The sequence below is a fragment of the Nicotiana attenuata genome, unplaced genomic scaffold (genome assembly GCF_001879085.1).
Source record: "Nicotiana attenuata strain UT unplaced genomic scaffold, NIATTr2, whole genome shotgun sequence".
In the NCBI taxonomy this organism is placed as follows: domain Eukaryota; kingdom Viridiplantae; phylum Streptophyta; class Magnoliopsida; order Solanales; family Solanaceae; genus Nicotiana; species Nicotiana attenuata.
In genome coordinates this window covers 1-13,411 of record NW_017675198.1, presented here as the reverse complement: position 1 = coordinate 13,411, position 13,411 = coordinate 1, and the positions used below count along the sequence as shown (strand labels likewise).

Below are 13,411 nucleotides of genomic sequence, written 5' to 3'. Positions count from 1 at the left end.
TGGACTTTTTGATATCCGGGTCGGATTCTGATTTCGGGAGTTGGAGTAGGTCCGTAATTTTAAATGTGACTTAAGTGCAAAATTTGAGGTCAATCGGACGTGATTTGATAGGTTTCGGCATCGAATGTGAAAGTTGAAGTTCTAAAGCTCATTAAGCTTGAATTGGGGTGTGATTCATGAATTCGACGCTGTTTGATGTGATTTGAGGCCTCGAGCAAGTTCGTGTTATGTTTTTAGACTTGTGGGGATGTTTGGTTTGGAGCCCCGAGGGCCCGGGTGAGTTTCAAATGTTCGAGGGGATGAGAAAAACTCTAGTTTTTCTGGTGTTTCTTGGCAGTAGTTGCAGGTCTAGCAAATGCGATAATTTGTTCGCATTTCTGATCCTCGCATTTGCGATAAGGGCTTCACAATTGCGATTGAGCCTGACCTGAGGTAGAGTTCACATTTGCGATATTTTGGTCGCATTTGCGACCTCAGCAGAATCCGCATTTACAACTCATTGGTTGCGTTTGCGACCTTGGCAGTGGAGGCCCATGATCGCAATTGCGATGGTTTTGTCGCATTTGCGACCGTCGCATTTGCGACACCTGGTTCGCAAATGCGACATCTGTGGCCTGTGCATAGCTTATTAATTTCGAGACTTAGACTATTTAGCTCATTTGCTTTCATCTCTTGGGTGATTTTTGGAGCTTTTGGAAGAGGATTTTCACCTAGCTAGCACTTTAAGGTAAGTAATTTCTACACAAGATGAGTTTAATACATAGAATATGGATAGGTTAACATGTTAAAATAGGTGAAATCAAGGGTTTAGATAAAAACCTAGATTTTTGATAAAAATGAGATTTGACCACGAAAATGGTTATGAAATTTGGTAAAAATCATATATTTGACATCATAAGGTTATGGGTAACTACTTTCTTTGATAATTTCCGAAATCCGTGCACGTGGGCCCCGGGGTGAATTTTAGGAATCTTGCATTTAGGGTTGGGTAATCACCTTAATAGTTGGAACATGAATTTTTAAGCGTATATTGATTTGTTTATACACCATTTGAATAGTTTTGGATTGTTCGGCACTGATTTGGAGGATTGAGATCATTCTTGGACCCAAAAGTAGGCCTTGAGATGTGGTAAGTCTCCTTTCTAATCTTGTAAGAGGGAATTAACCCCATAGGTGAACTAAATTAATACATGTTTCTATTTGTGGGGGCTACATACGTACGAGGTGACGAGAGTCCGTGCGTAGTTACTATTATGCTTATGTCCGGGTGGTTTGGGACCAAATCACGTTGTATTTGCATTGCTTGCATCCTACGTGTTAATTTAATTGGCTAAGCCATCTTGGAACTTGATAAAGGAATTTAAAAAGGGTAAACTCCGCCTACTTGAGTTGAGACGGGTCACTTGACCGTCAATGAGAATTTGATAGTTCTTGAAACATTAACCCTTAATAAATTTTTGATTTGGTTGTTTGAATGTGCTTATCTTTTGTGTAACGGGCCGAACGCCTCGTTAGATTAAATAGATGCATCTATGGTTCGCGCCGTTCGACCCGCCGGCAATGCACATGTAAATATTATGTTGATCGGGTCGTACTACCTCGGCATGATTTGCGCATGACTTTATTGATAGTTTTGGAATTATTGATAATTGATGTGGCCTCATTGGTCGGAGATGTAAATTGTTAAAAGATGAAAATAAATTTGAAAATTTCTATTAACAAAAGATTTGTTTACCTGCTTCATGTTATTGAGTTTGCAGTCGCCTTATAAAATCCATGATTTATCACATTATTGCTATATTATTGTTGGCCATAGTAAGTGTCGGAGTCGACCTCTCGTCACTATTTCTTCGAGATTAGACTGGATACTTACTGGGTACGCGTTGTTTTCGTACTCATACTACACTTGATGTACATTTTGTTGTACAGACATATGTATGTCTAGTGGCTCGTGGGCGCAGCGACCTGGTTGATACGGGGACTTAGGCGAGCTACATCTTACGAGACGATCCGCAGCCAGCAGAGTCTCTTTCAGAGTACTTATATTTTCTTTTCTGTCCAAATTTGTATTCCGGACAGTTATTGTATTTCTAATTCCTAGTAAATGCTCATGCACTTGTAACACCGGGTTCTGGGATGATTATGGGATATTTTAGTATTGAAATTGGAAAACGTTATTATTATTCTTTAAAATTTATCTTTTAATAGTTAAATTGAAGGAAAATTTATGATTTCAAAAATATTAAACTAAAAATTTAATTAACTATTTAGTGTTAACTTATCTGACAATGATGTTCGATACAAATTGTTTGTGTTCCAGTAGAACGTAAAGCAACCGACAGAAAATCTCATAATTTTAGAAAGAAACCAATTCATTGATTATGAAGCCTCCACTATCCAATAACTATATACAACATAATTAATTGTGTCAAAAGAAAAAAAAAAAAAAAAAGAGGAAAAAGTAAACGGATTCATGATGAGGCCTTGCCTTGTTGCACTGCGGCCAAGCTCGTCCATGTGAGATCCAAATAAAAAGAAATGGAAAATTATCTAACTTGAAGTACTACTTGATCTTAAATAAGTAAAAGATCTTTCTCCTGTATCATCCTTTTCCGTCCCACAAAACAAATTTAACGGCGACTTAACTGACTTAACGGACTTCAGCAGATTCTTCGGTTGTTTCTCATCCTTTGACGAACCGGATCTAGAGAACATAGGCGGAGTCGGTAACCGGAGATTGCTTAACCGACCATCCGCCGGTTCGAACCGGTACCCTTTAGTTGAACTTCTCGCTGGAGAAAAGGCTACGGCCCCATTGGAGGCCCTACTCAAGCTTAACCGGCCCTCCTCCGTTTCGAACCGGTACCCCTTAGTTGAATTTCTCGCTGGAGAAAAGGCTACGGCGCCATTGGAGGCCCTACTCAAGCTTAACCGGCCCTCCTCCGTTTCGAACCGGTACCCCTTAGTTGAATTTCTCGCTGGAGAAAAGGCTACGGCGCCATTGGAGGCCCTACTCAAGCTTAACCGGCCCTCCTCCGTTTCGAACCGGTACCCCTTAGTTGAATTTCTCGCTGGAGAAAAGGCTACGGCGCCATTGTAGACCAATCTTTTACGTACATCATCAGGTAACCTTAGAGTAAACCTCTCGCAATTTTCACCAGGTTGAATCAACGAGTGACCTGTGGAGTAAGATCGACTAAACATCCCAAAAATCTTTGGCCTTCTTGGTGTTGATTTTGGTGCAAGGTGCCGAAAATCGGGTGTCTTACTTCTCGCCGTATTTTGCGTATGACTGTGAACGGGCGACGTTTGAGAAGACTGGTTTATTACTTCTTCTGGTGCTGGATGTGATACAACTGAGCTGACATTCTGAGACTCAACGTCATCTGTTTCTTGAATTGATTCTTGCAGTTTACCAGCAGGTTTTGTTTTGAGATTTGCACGGCAAACTGGGCAAGTGGTACGAAAGGCAAGCCAAGCATCAATACACTCGGGATGGAACACGTGGCAACAATTAGGAAGAAAGCGGAGAGTATCTTCATCTTCGAACTCGTTTAGGCAAACAGCACATTCTAGGATAGATTTGCCTATATTTAGGGCTTTGACATCGGAGTATACAAATACCGGCAAAGTTTCGATGATATTAGGCTCAAGCCCACGGGAAACTGGTCGGTGCCGGAAGAAGTAAAACCCCATTGATTCGTCAAAGGAATCAGGGCTTATACGACGTATATATATGAAGATAACTGCCATCAAGAATAAGACAAGACAAGCAAGTAATATCGCTAACGTTGGGCTGATTTCAACATTTGAGTTCAACGGGCGTGTCGCTGAGACTGTGCCAGTTTCTGACATGACATAAAATAAGCACAAGAGAAAACAGAATAGATTTCTCCTATGCTTCATTTTCCTCAAGAATTTGTGTGAAAGAAAGAGGAGATGGATAGTTGTAAAGGCAAAAGATGGTTGCTTGAGTGAGAGAAAAAGCGAGGGGCAAATGAATATAAAGGGAAAATGTCGCAGGCGGTTGGAAGTCACACTTCACAGGTTGGCTTTTTAAAGGAAATTGCTGAAAGCATATATATAACAAAGAAAAGCCGAAGGGATATATAACTAATGCGGTGGAGAGAATAATAATAATAATGTTAACCTGAGTTAAGGTTGTAGTTATTAATCAAATAAATCTTGTCCCTTAAATTGTGAAGGAGGAACGTGCAAGCTATTTCATGGGCCAAAGAGTGATGGCTCGCTGTAGAGGAGCCAGATCCGTTTCTTTTGGATATTTTTTATAGCGTTGGAATGGCTTGCGATAAGGAGTAAGAATATATATCTTATAATTTATGTTATTACGCATATGTTTCTCGTAAGGTTATTAATTTTTTGCTAATAAAACACTATTATTTTATTACTACGTAATACTTATCCAGGATCACCAGAGAGAGGCCGAGTGGGACTTAACGTGCAGTTTCAGTTCCCTAGGAGTACGGTAGGAAATGTTTATACACGTGGTAAATCAAAATATCAAGATATCTTACTAAAATCACTTGGACTCACTCTAGCATCAAAAAATCTAATAAGTACAATATACTCCTTTTGTCCTAATTGGTGTGTCGCATTTTTTTAATTTGTCATAAAAAATTATATTTGAATTTTAAAATAATTATACTTTAAGTTTTTTATGTTATTCTTAATGAGGTAATTTATAACAACACAAATATTTATGCCTCATTTTAGATCCCAAGTTCCAAATTTGTTTTCTTTCTAACTACATGTCTAATTAAAATGCATTACATAAATTGAAATATACAGAATAACAAATGGATTTGTCCTTTCTTGGTTCCTTTTAGTTTAGTACCTTTTCATCCCCTTCCCTTTCCCCTTCTCCATGAAGAGAAAAAAAAAAGAGTAAGAGTATTTGAAAATAACTGTGAAATTATTAGGCTAGTAGTTACTAGGGCAATAATTATATATCCTAGTAATTATAATGACTTATTTATTTTCCATAATTTATTTACAATACAATTTCCAGTTTGGTTCCTAACGCAGGGCTGATTTCTAATATTTGAGTCCAACGGGTGTGTCGATGGAGCCAAAGATGGTGTAGCTGAGACTGTGCCAGTTTTCTGACATGACATAACATAAGCACATTATGAAACAAAACATATTTCTCTTAAGCTTTTTTTTCCTCAAGAAGTGATAAGAATTTAACTAAAGCTATTTGTGTGAAAAGCAGCGGAGAAGAATTCAGAGGCGGATGTAGCCTTCGGGTATCAGGTTCTTCTGAAGTTTGAACTCAACACTTTTGATGCGTAGCATAAATTTATATAACTTTTTTTTTAAATTATAATAAATAATAAATATGAACCCATAAAATTTAAATTTTAAAATGCGCTCCTAAAAAAAGACGGATAGTAGTCGGTAAAGGCAAATGTGGTTACTTGAGTGAGAGAAAAAATGAGGGGCGAATGCATAATATAAAAGGCAAATGTCGCAGGTAATTGGAAGTCACGCCTCAGGGTAGCTTTTTAAAGAAAATTGCGGAAAGAGTATACAATGGGGTTGTTTCTTTTGGATATATTTATAGCGTTACGGAAAGAAGAAGAATCTGTGTTTATTAAATGGCCCCCAAAAGAATAATCAATAAGGTTCTGACTTTGGAGACTGAATAGGTTTTTTTAAGGCTAAGTATACTTAAAATAAATTTTGATAGGAGTTGAGTATTTATGTCTTCCTCACTTAAAAATGTGTCTAGAGCAGAAGTACATGAACCAAACTACCAATAAGTATTCGTTAGTTGAAGCTTAATGTCAATGGAGAGAAGGAATATTCATAGACAAATTTCTTAGAAAATATTACTCCCTCTCTTTCAATTTATGTGAGTTAGTTTGATCTATCATCAAATTTTTTTAATATATAAAATTAAAATTTATGCAATTAGACATATCACATATTTATGTGGCTAACGTACAATATTATTGTTTTCAAATATAAAATATGTTATTTTTTTTAATATGGATTAATAAGAAAATATGTGACATAAAATAAAGCGAGTAAAATATATGATTCATAGGTTAGCAAATTAATGTTTTGGTTGACTTTATGTTAAAAAGTTCGCAGATTATACGCTTCTTGAATTTAGTTAGCGGTTTCAAAGGACCTGAAAGTCAAAATATGCATTTTAAGACTAGTTTAGTTGTCCGCAAAATTCGTTACCAAGTTTTAGATAAGGAGTTAATATTCAACGAGATTATCTTTTACAATTAAAGAAAACACATCATTTGGTAGAACATTAAGAAAAAGTACATCCGTCAATAATAGTAGAGTCAACAACGTATATCACTACTAAAAAACGGCCAATTTCCGACGAAAAAAAAAATAGTCGGAAATTTCTGACGGAATCGGTCGGAAAATATATAAAAATTTATTTTTCAATTTTTAATAATAGTTACGACTAATATTCCGTCTATATCCGTCGTAAATGTTGGCGGAAAAATTCTGCGTCACTGTTAGCGACCAATTCGATCGGAAATAATTTTTTAAAAAAATAAATAAGAAAAATAGGGACCGATTCGGTCGAAAATTATTAGTAAAACGAGGTTGACTGCTTTGACCAAATTACCGACTGAATCACTCGGAAAGATTTTTTAGAATCTGTCACGGCCAAAAATCCATTAAGGGTCGTGATGGCGCCGGACACCACTGTCAGGCAAGCCAACCAAATACTTAATTAAACTCCAATTTTAACAATTTTGGAAACCCAGATTTTCCTTTAAATTTCATAAGTAAAAAGATAACTGCTTCAATTCAAATTAAATACTAGCAATCAATACAAAAATATTTAAAAAACCATCCTAGAACCCGGTGTCACAAGTGCATGAGCATCTACTGATAAGGAAATAAAATACAATACAACATCCGTCCGGAATACAGTGGACAGAAAGAAAATACAATTTACTGGAAGGGACTTTACTAGCTGCGGGGCGCCTCGAATAATGCAACTCACCTAGTCTCTGAATCATCCGTGCTGCTATGCCCAGTGGGCTGCTAGAGATAAATATACGCGTGCAACAAAAATGCACAGAAGTGTAGTATGAGTACGTAAACAACGTATACTCAATGAGTATCCCATCTAATCTCGAAGAAGTAGAGACGAGATGGTCAACTTCGACACTTACTAGAGGTCAATTGACAATATACTAAAAATGTGAGGAAATCATGGATTTATATGGCAGTCCTAATTCACGAAGCCAGAAAAACAAGGTAAACAACCTTCAACAAATAAATACAAGGAATTTCTACGATTTACTACTTTATATCTTATCAATTTATATCAAGCCACGAAGGGCAAATTTCACATTTAAAATTCTCAAGCAACGATATAACATGCGCAAATCACACCGAGGCGATGGCCCGATCCAACAGAAATAAACTGTGCAATTGCCGAGGGTCGACGGCGCGCCTATAGATGCATCTATTTAATCTGCCGAGGCGTTCGGCCCGTTCCATAAATAAACACATACCCTGCTCGCGAATCATGCATGCGACGCAGGTACATATAGAGATACATGCTCAATCAGTCAATTAAGAACTTATCGGGAATATTTACCCAAATAAAACAATTTCTCTTTTTAACAATTCAGGAAAAATGATGTTTAATCTCCTTTTAAATTCATTTACTAATCCAAGGTGATTCAAGCAATTCAAGCTATCAATGGATTCATAAATAATCCAAGTATAACATGCTTTTGGGCCCTAACTACCCGGACAATAGCATAATAGTAGCTACGCACGGACTCTCGTCACCTCGTGCGTACGTAGCCCCCGCAAATAGGAGCACATAATCAATTATTTCACCTATGGGGACAATTCCCTCTTACAAGGTTAGAAAGGAGACTCACCTTGCTCCGAAGATCCATAACCGGCATTCCACGCCCTTCCGAAGACTCTAATTGATGCACCATGCTCCAAAACTAGCCAACGGTACGCAAATCCATTAATATATGCTCAAATATTCGTTACGATCTAATTTATAGCAATTCCTAACTCCGATCGAAAAGTTGACCAAAACGCCATCGGGCCCACGTGCCCGGATTCCGAAATTTTTTTGAAGATAAAGATTACCCATGACCTTAGGAACTTGAATATATAATTTTCACTAAACTCCATACTCAATATCGTGGTCAAATTCGAAGAAATGCCAATTTCTAGGTTTTCCACCAAAACCTAAATTTTTCCATAATTTCCTTGCCTAAATCCATGTATAAACTCGTATTTAACTCAAAGCTAGCATGAATTACTTACCTCATGATGAGTGACGAAAATGGCACCTCAAAGCTGCTCCCCATCGACTCCAATGGAAGAAAATGGGGTTGAAATGAACCCAACCCCGAATATTAAAAGACCTCATTGCCTCAGCTGTTTCCGCACCTGCGGTCCCTTGACCGCTTCTGCGGTTCCGTAGGTGCGGTTAAAATGCCGCATTTGCGATCCTCCCTAGGCCGCCCTCTTTCGCTTCTGCGATATGCCTTCCGCAGATGCGGTCCTGCTTCTGCGGAACTTTGAACGCATCTGCGGTCCACTCCAAGTCGCTCACTTCCGCTTCTGCGACCACCTTTCCGCATATGCGATCCCGCTTCTGCGGAACCTCGACCGCATCTGCGGTCCTCGAGCCCTTGACCAAAAATCGCTTCTGCGGCTCCTTTTCCGCTTCTGCGGGGCCGCTTCTGCGGTTAACCCACCGCAGAAGTGAAAATACCAGCAACCAGATCCTTCAGCTGTCCAAAAATCCAAATTTCGATCCGTTAACCACCCGGAATCCACCTGAGGCCCCCGGGACCCCAACCAAACATACCAACCAATCCCAAAACACATTACGGACTCGCTCCACGCCTCAAATCACATTAAACAACGCTAATATCATGAATCGACCTCCAATCCAAACTTAATGAACTCCAAAAATTCAAACTTCTATTTCCGATGTTTAAACCTATCAAATCACGTCCGATTGACCTCAAATTTTGCGTACAAGTCATATTCAACATTACGGACCTATTCCAACTTTCGGAATTGGATTCCGACCCCGATATCAAAAGTCCACCTCCGGTCAAACTTCTCAAAAACCTTAAAATTTCTATCTTTAGCCAAATGGTTCCAAAATGACCCACGGACCTCCAAATTCACTTCGATCGCGCCCCCAACTCCGGAATTACCATACAGAGCTATTCACAGTCTCGGAATCCCAAACGGACATCGATAACACTGAAATGCACTTCAAGCCAAACTTATGAAATTTCTTCTAAAATGCTAACTTCCACAATAGGCGCCAAAACGCTCTCGGGTTATCCAAAACCCGAACCGGGAATACGCCCAAGTACGAAATCATCCTACGAACCTGCTGGAACCTTCAGATCCCGATTCCGAGGTCGTTTACTCAAAATTCCAATCCTAGTTTATTCTTTCAACTTTAAGCTTCCGAAATTAGAATTCTCCTGCCAATTCAACTCTGGACTTCCCAAAATTCAATTCCGACCACGCGCACAAGTCATAATACCTGAAATGAAGCTGCTCACGGCCTCAGGCTGCTGAACGGAGTGCTAGGGCTCAAAACGACCGGTCGGGTCGTTACATTCTCTCCCACTTAAACATACGTTCGTCCTGGAACGTGCTGAGAACTACACTGAAGTAGTCTGAAATCACCGGTTAACTTCTCATGCACCTTCCCGTGCTACCACCACTCAGTTGAGCACATTAGCTTGATCAGTTCTGAAGATATTCCCTTTTATTCAAGCAGATAGGCCTTAGAGCCTAATTCCAACATCCGGAATTCTCTGTCAGGCCTGTTTCCAACATACTAACACCGTATCAATCACTACACGCTGTACCCAAACATGACTGCATAACTTTGCTGAATTCACACCTTGCATCATTTTACTCACCGGACCACAATAACATTTTCTGATCAACTTAGTCGAAATTCCCCGAATCTGATGATCTCATTGCACCCCATGACATACACAGGTCTCACTCTAACTCTTACAATACTGCCACAACAGAAGAGATGTGCAGAAATTTATGATCAACTGCCGAATCAACCAATCATTTGGGTCTATACTCCTGACAATAACCATCACCTCATTCTGAACCAAATAATGGTCTTAGCTTCTTAATGTACTTCATATAGTCAGATTGCACTGATCCTAAATCCAATGATCTCGTCTCACCTAATACGAACTGCTCAGGCAATAAGCCATCCCGACATGACCAAAAGTCTCATATGATTCCACAATGTGCCAATGGGCTACCAATTAGAATGCGATACAAAAAGGAAAATGAACTTCGAAAAGGAATTTCAATTACCCCGCTCACGAATCATACATGCGACACGGGCGCACAGCTAATATGAGCTTTCCTCGGAAAATAGGAAACAGAACACATAAAAACAAATATGAGGAACTATACCGAACATCACACTATTGCTACGTGCAACCCGATCCAAACAACATACCCATGACGGCGTGCCACCCGATCCACACATAGAACTCACATAAGGAGATATACGTCGAGCTAAATTGCTCGCTAAAACGAAATACCAAATATCGGTCAGAAACACGCTAGGTGCATAATACCATCCCTGAGGGAACAGATAGCGCTATAGGCTACAAAATTCAAGCACAACTGAGGTGCGATACCCGATCCGAATCTCAAGAGCCATCCTGCTCTTATAACATCATCGCTACGCGGAATCTCAACACATAAGAAATTTACTAAGCCATCTCACAACTCATACGGCGCGATATATATATATCATTGCACGAAATAGCTGACGACGAATAACACCCCGACTGCTCTTCCATAAGGAACGCTTGCTGAAATGAACACAACTGGCCTGACATAGGGCCCATATTCACGCTTAAATCCATCCACCGACCTCAAGTCGATCCTGATCGTATCAAACTAGGCCAATAACCTTTCAAAGGTTCATACTAACTTCCCCCTTCTTATAACACACAAGAACAACCGTCATAACCGGAGTACTCATCCACAGTCCACAACTCAGAATCGGAGTGCCCTCCAGGCATCAATTCTCAATTTAACGAAATCACTACAACCTTCATACTTGGTTTAAATCTTTAATCAATCAAGTGACTACATGCCACATTTAACAATCTTCCTGTGGGACACACTCCCACAACCTACCATAACAATTAACTGGGTCTTACCTCCAAACCACCGGCCGCACTAACGCTGAAAAGCGATCAAGAATCATTAACCAGGATGCAAAGCCTTTTTCACAAAACACCGATCTCAGGTGACGCTGAAGACAATACCAACTTACCTTAAACATCGAAACTCATTTCCTGCTCATCTGAGCTCGTGACATCCTTGTCCACACCGAACTGTTACCTTGATCTCCACTTTAAATTCCATACCACTCATTGCACCTAACATGCCAACATACGATAGAACACGCTTTCCATCATAGATTCGGAACCACTATTAGGTTAACACTTCATCATATAAAACTTTCCACTTAACTCACTTCAGGAGAACCATAGCAGCACACAGGTGAATTCTCATGACCGTAGAATATGCAAATCTCTAAGTAGTGGTCTAACCCCACCATAACCCTTCCAAGATCCGCCTATACGCAACAGGCCATAACAGTGGAATACCTCTGAATAAAAGGAATTACGGCGGCACACAGGCCTCACACGTACCATCACAAATCACTTGCATAACTTGATCACGCTGAAGGAACTGATCACTAACACCAATATGCCAAATTCAACTATGGCTAATCAATCTACCTTCTTCCAATTTATCCTTGATTGCCTTAGAGATAATACTAACTCCATCCAACACATAACATACTCCATCTGCACTCATCTCGAGTGACCTTGAATCACGAGACCATGCTGTCCCGAATCCCACGAACCACTTCATACCTTCCTTGCGCGCATATTCCCACCCTCAACTGATATGCCCATTCTGCTAATCCTATTACGAATCCAAAATCTCTTCTCATTTTCCTCTCAAGTTCTACACTGCAAGTCAAAACATCATAGAACACTCTGTGCCTCTTCTCAAAGGCTGCTATCAAGCTCGATTCTAAACCGTATCTATAGGCTCGAAATCATTAGGCATCACACTTTATCTTTTGAATTCACTAGGATCGTGGTTGAGAGCCACCCGCTCTGACTTGGCCCCGAATATAATCAATTCCATAAATCTTCTAGCACATGAATACCCTATTGGTGATGCACCTGGCAGAATCCCTTCCCTTGGAACCCGCATCTTTACAAACACAATCTTGAATCCTACCCTAAGTCCTAACATGGCCAATAAGGCCAACGATAGCCCACCTTTAATAATTCCTCTGCTCAAATTACCACTTATGGTCTTTTTCCGTAGCTGAAATAGCCCATCAATATGCTAATAACCAGAAACTTTGCAAGTAGTTAACCATGCAACCCCATCATAGGCGGTGGGACTCTCCCACTTAGCTCGAAGCCACTATTACACAATTCTAGAATTTAATAGGATTCTTAATCTCCTATTGACATAACCTTGCGCAATCCACTGCCAACATGCTCGATATCTTACTATAGAAACCCCCTTTTTATACTCAGAATCATCAACAACATTCGCACGACCGATCCCTTCGCTGTATAACCAATAGAATTCTTCGCAGAAGCTCGCCAACCGCGCGATCGCTAACCTGCTCACATGGATGAACTACCTGTAGAAATCACTCCCGACATCTTCCAGCGCTGCTACACGGGGACAATCACTACGACATCAATAACTCGTCCTGAGTCTGAGCTCACTCTCCAGCTGCACAGGTCCATTTACCTCTCGTGGACATCATTAAATGTGCGGCAGCATCTTCCAATTCAAAGTTATTTTCATCCTTCTTCATTCAAGCAGCTCCTTTCCGTTATATCAAATCTCCTGCTGCATAATAGCCCATACTTCAAATTTAATTCGTAGGCCCAAATCACCAATCACCAAAAATTTCCCCAAATCACTCCAAACTCTTATCAAGGTGCATAGTCATCCTACCACAATGCCCATATGCAACTCCGCCACTCTCTCACTTTGGCGGAACTCATCCTTTTAATCGACTACTCGGCCCTTGAACCCTTATACTCGGCCTTCTAGAAATTTTTAGCCGTCGTCTCACACTTTCCACACATCTTTCCTCGTCATTTGCTACTCAGTTGTTGCCTTAATAAAATCTATCTTCATAGCACTTGAATCCACAAATCACTACTAACTTTAAATTTTTCCGGAGATCATTCTCTCGAGCTGCCAATATTAGAAATGTCGATTCAACCCTGAACCACCTTGCCTCGCGATATCTAACAGTCGCTTCTTCAATACTAACCCGCAATATCCTGCCCCAAAGGCG

General features: G+C 40.0%; 1 protein-coding gene across 2 annotated transcripts; it reads right to left on the bottom strand.

Annotated features, from left to right (window-relative positions):
- Positions 1-2,327: 2,327 nt before the first annotated feature.
- On the bottom strand, positions 2,328-4,089 carry LOC109219792 (putative RING-H2 finger protein ATL37). Of its 2 annotated transcripts, XM_019384263.1 has the most exons (2): positions 3,053-4,089; positions 2,328-2,959 (listed from the first exon to the last, which is right to left on the bottom strand). In XM_019384263.1, exons 1-2 carry the CDS (start codon positions 3,904-3,906, stop codon positions 2,551-2,553), a joined length of 1,263 nt encoding a protein of 420 aa, XP_019239808.1. In that variant the 5' UTR covers positions 3,907-4,089; the 3' UTR covers positions 2,328-2,550. The 2 variants fall into 2 exon arrangements, with proteins under 2 accessions (XP_019239808.1, XP_019239807.1); XM_019384262.1 differs by having other exon boundaries at positions 2,328-4,087.
- Between the last annotated feature and the right edge of the window lie 9,322 nt (positions 4,090-13,411).

What these genes read in the sequence shown, in the direction of transcription:
- LOC109219792 (XM_019384262.1), bottom strand. Translation starts at nt 3,906, where the DNA reads ATGAAGCATAGGAGAAATCTATTCTGTTTTCTCTTGTGCTTATTTTAT.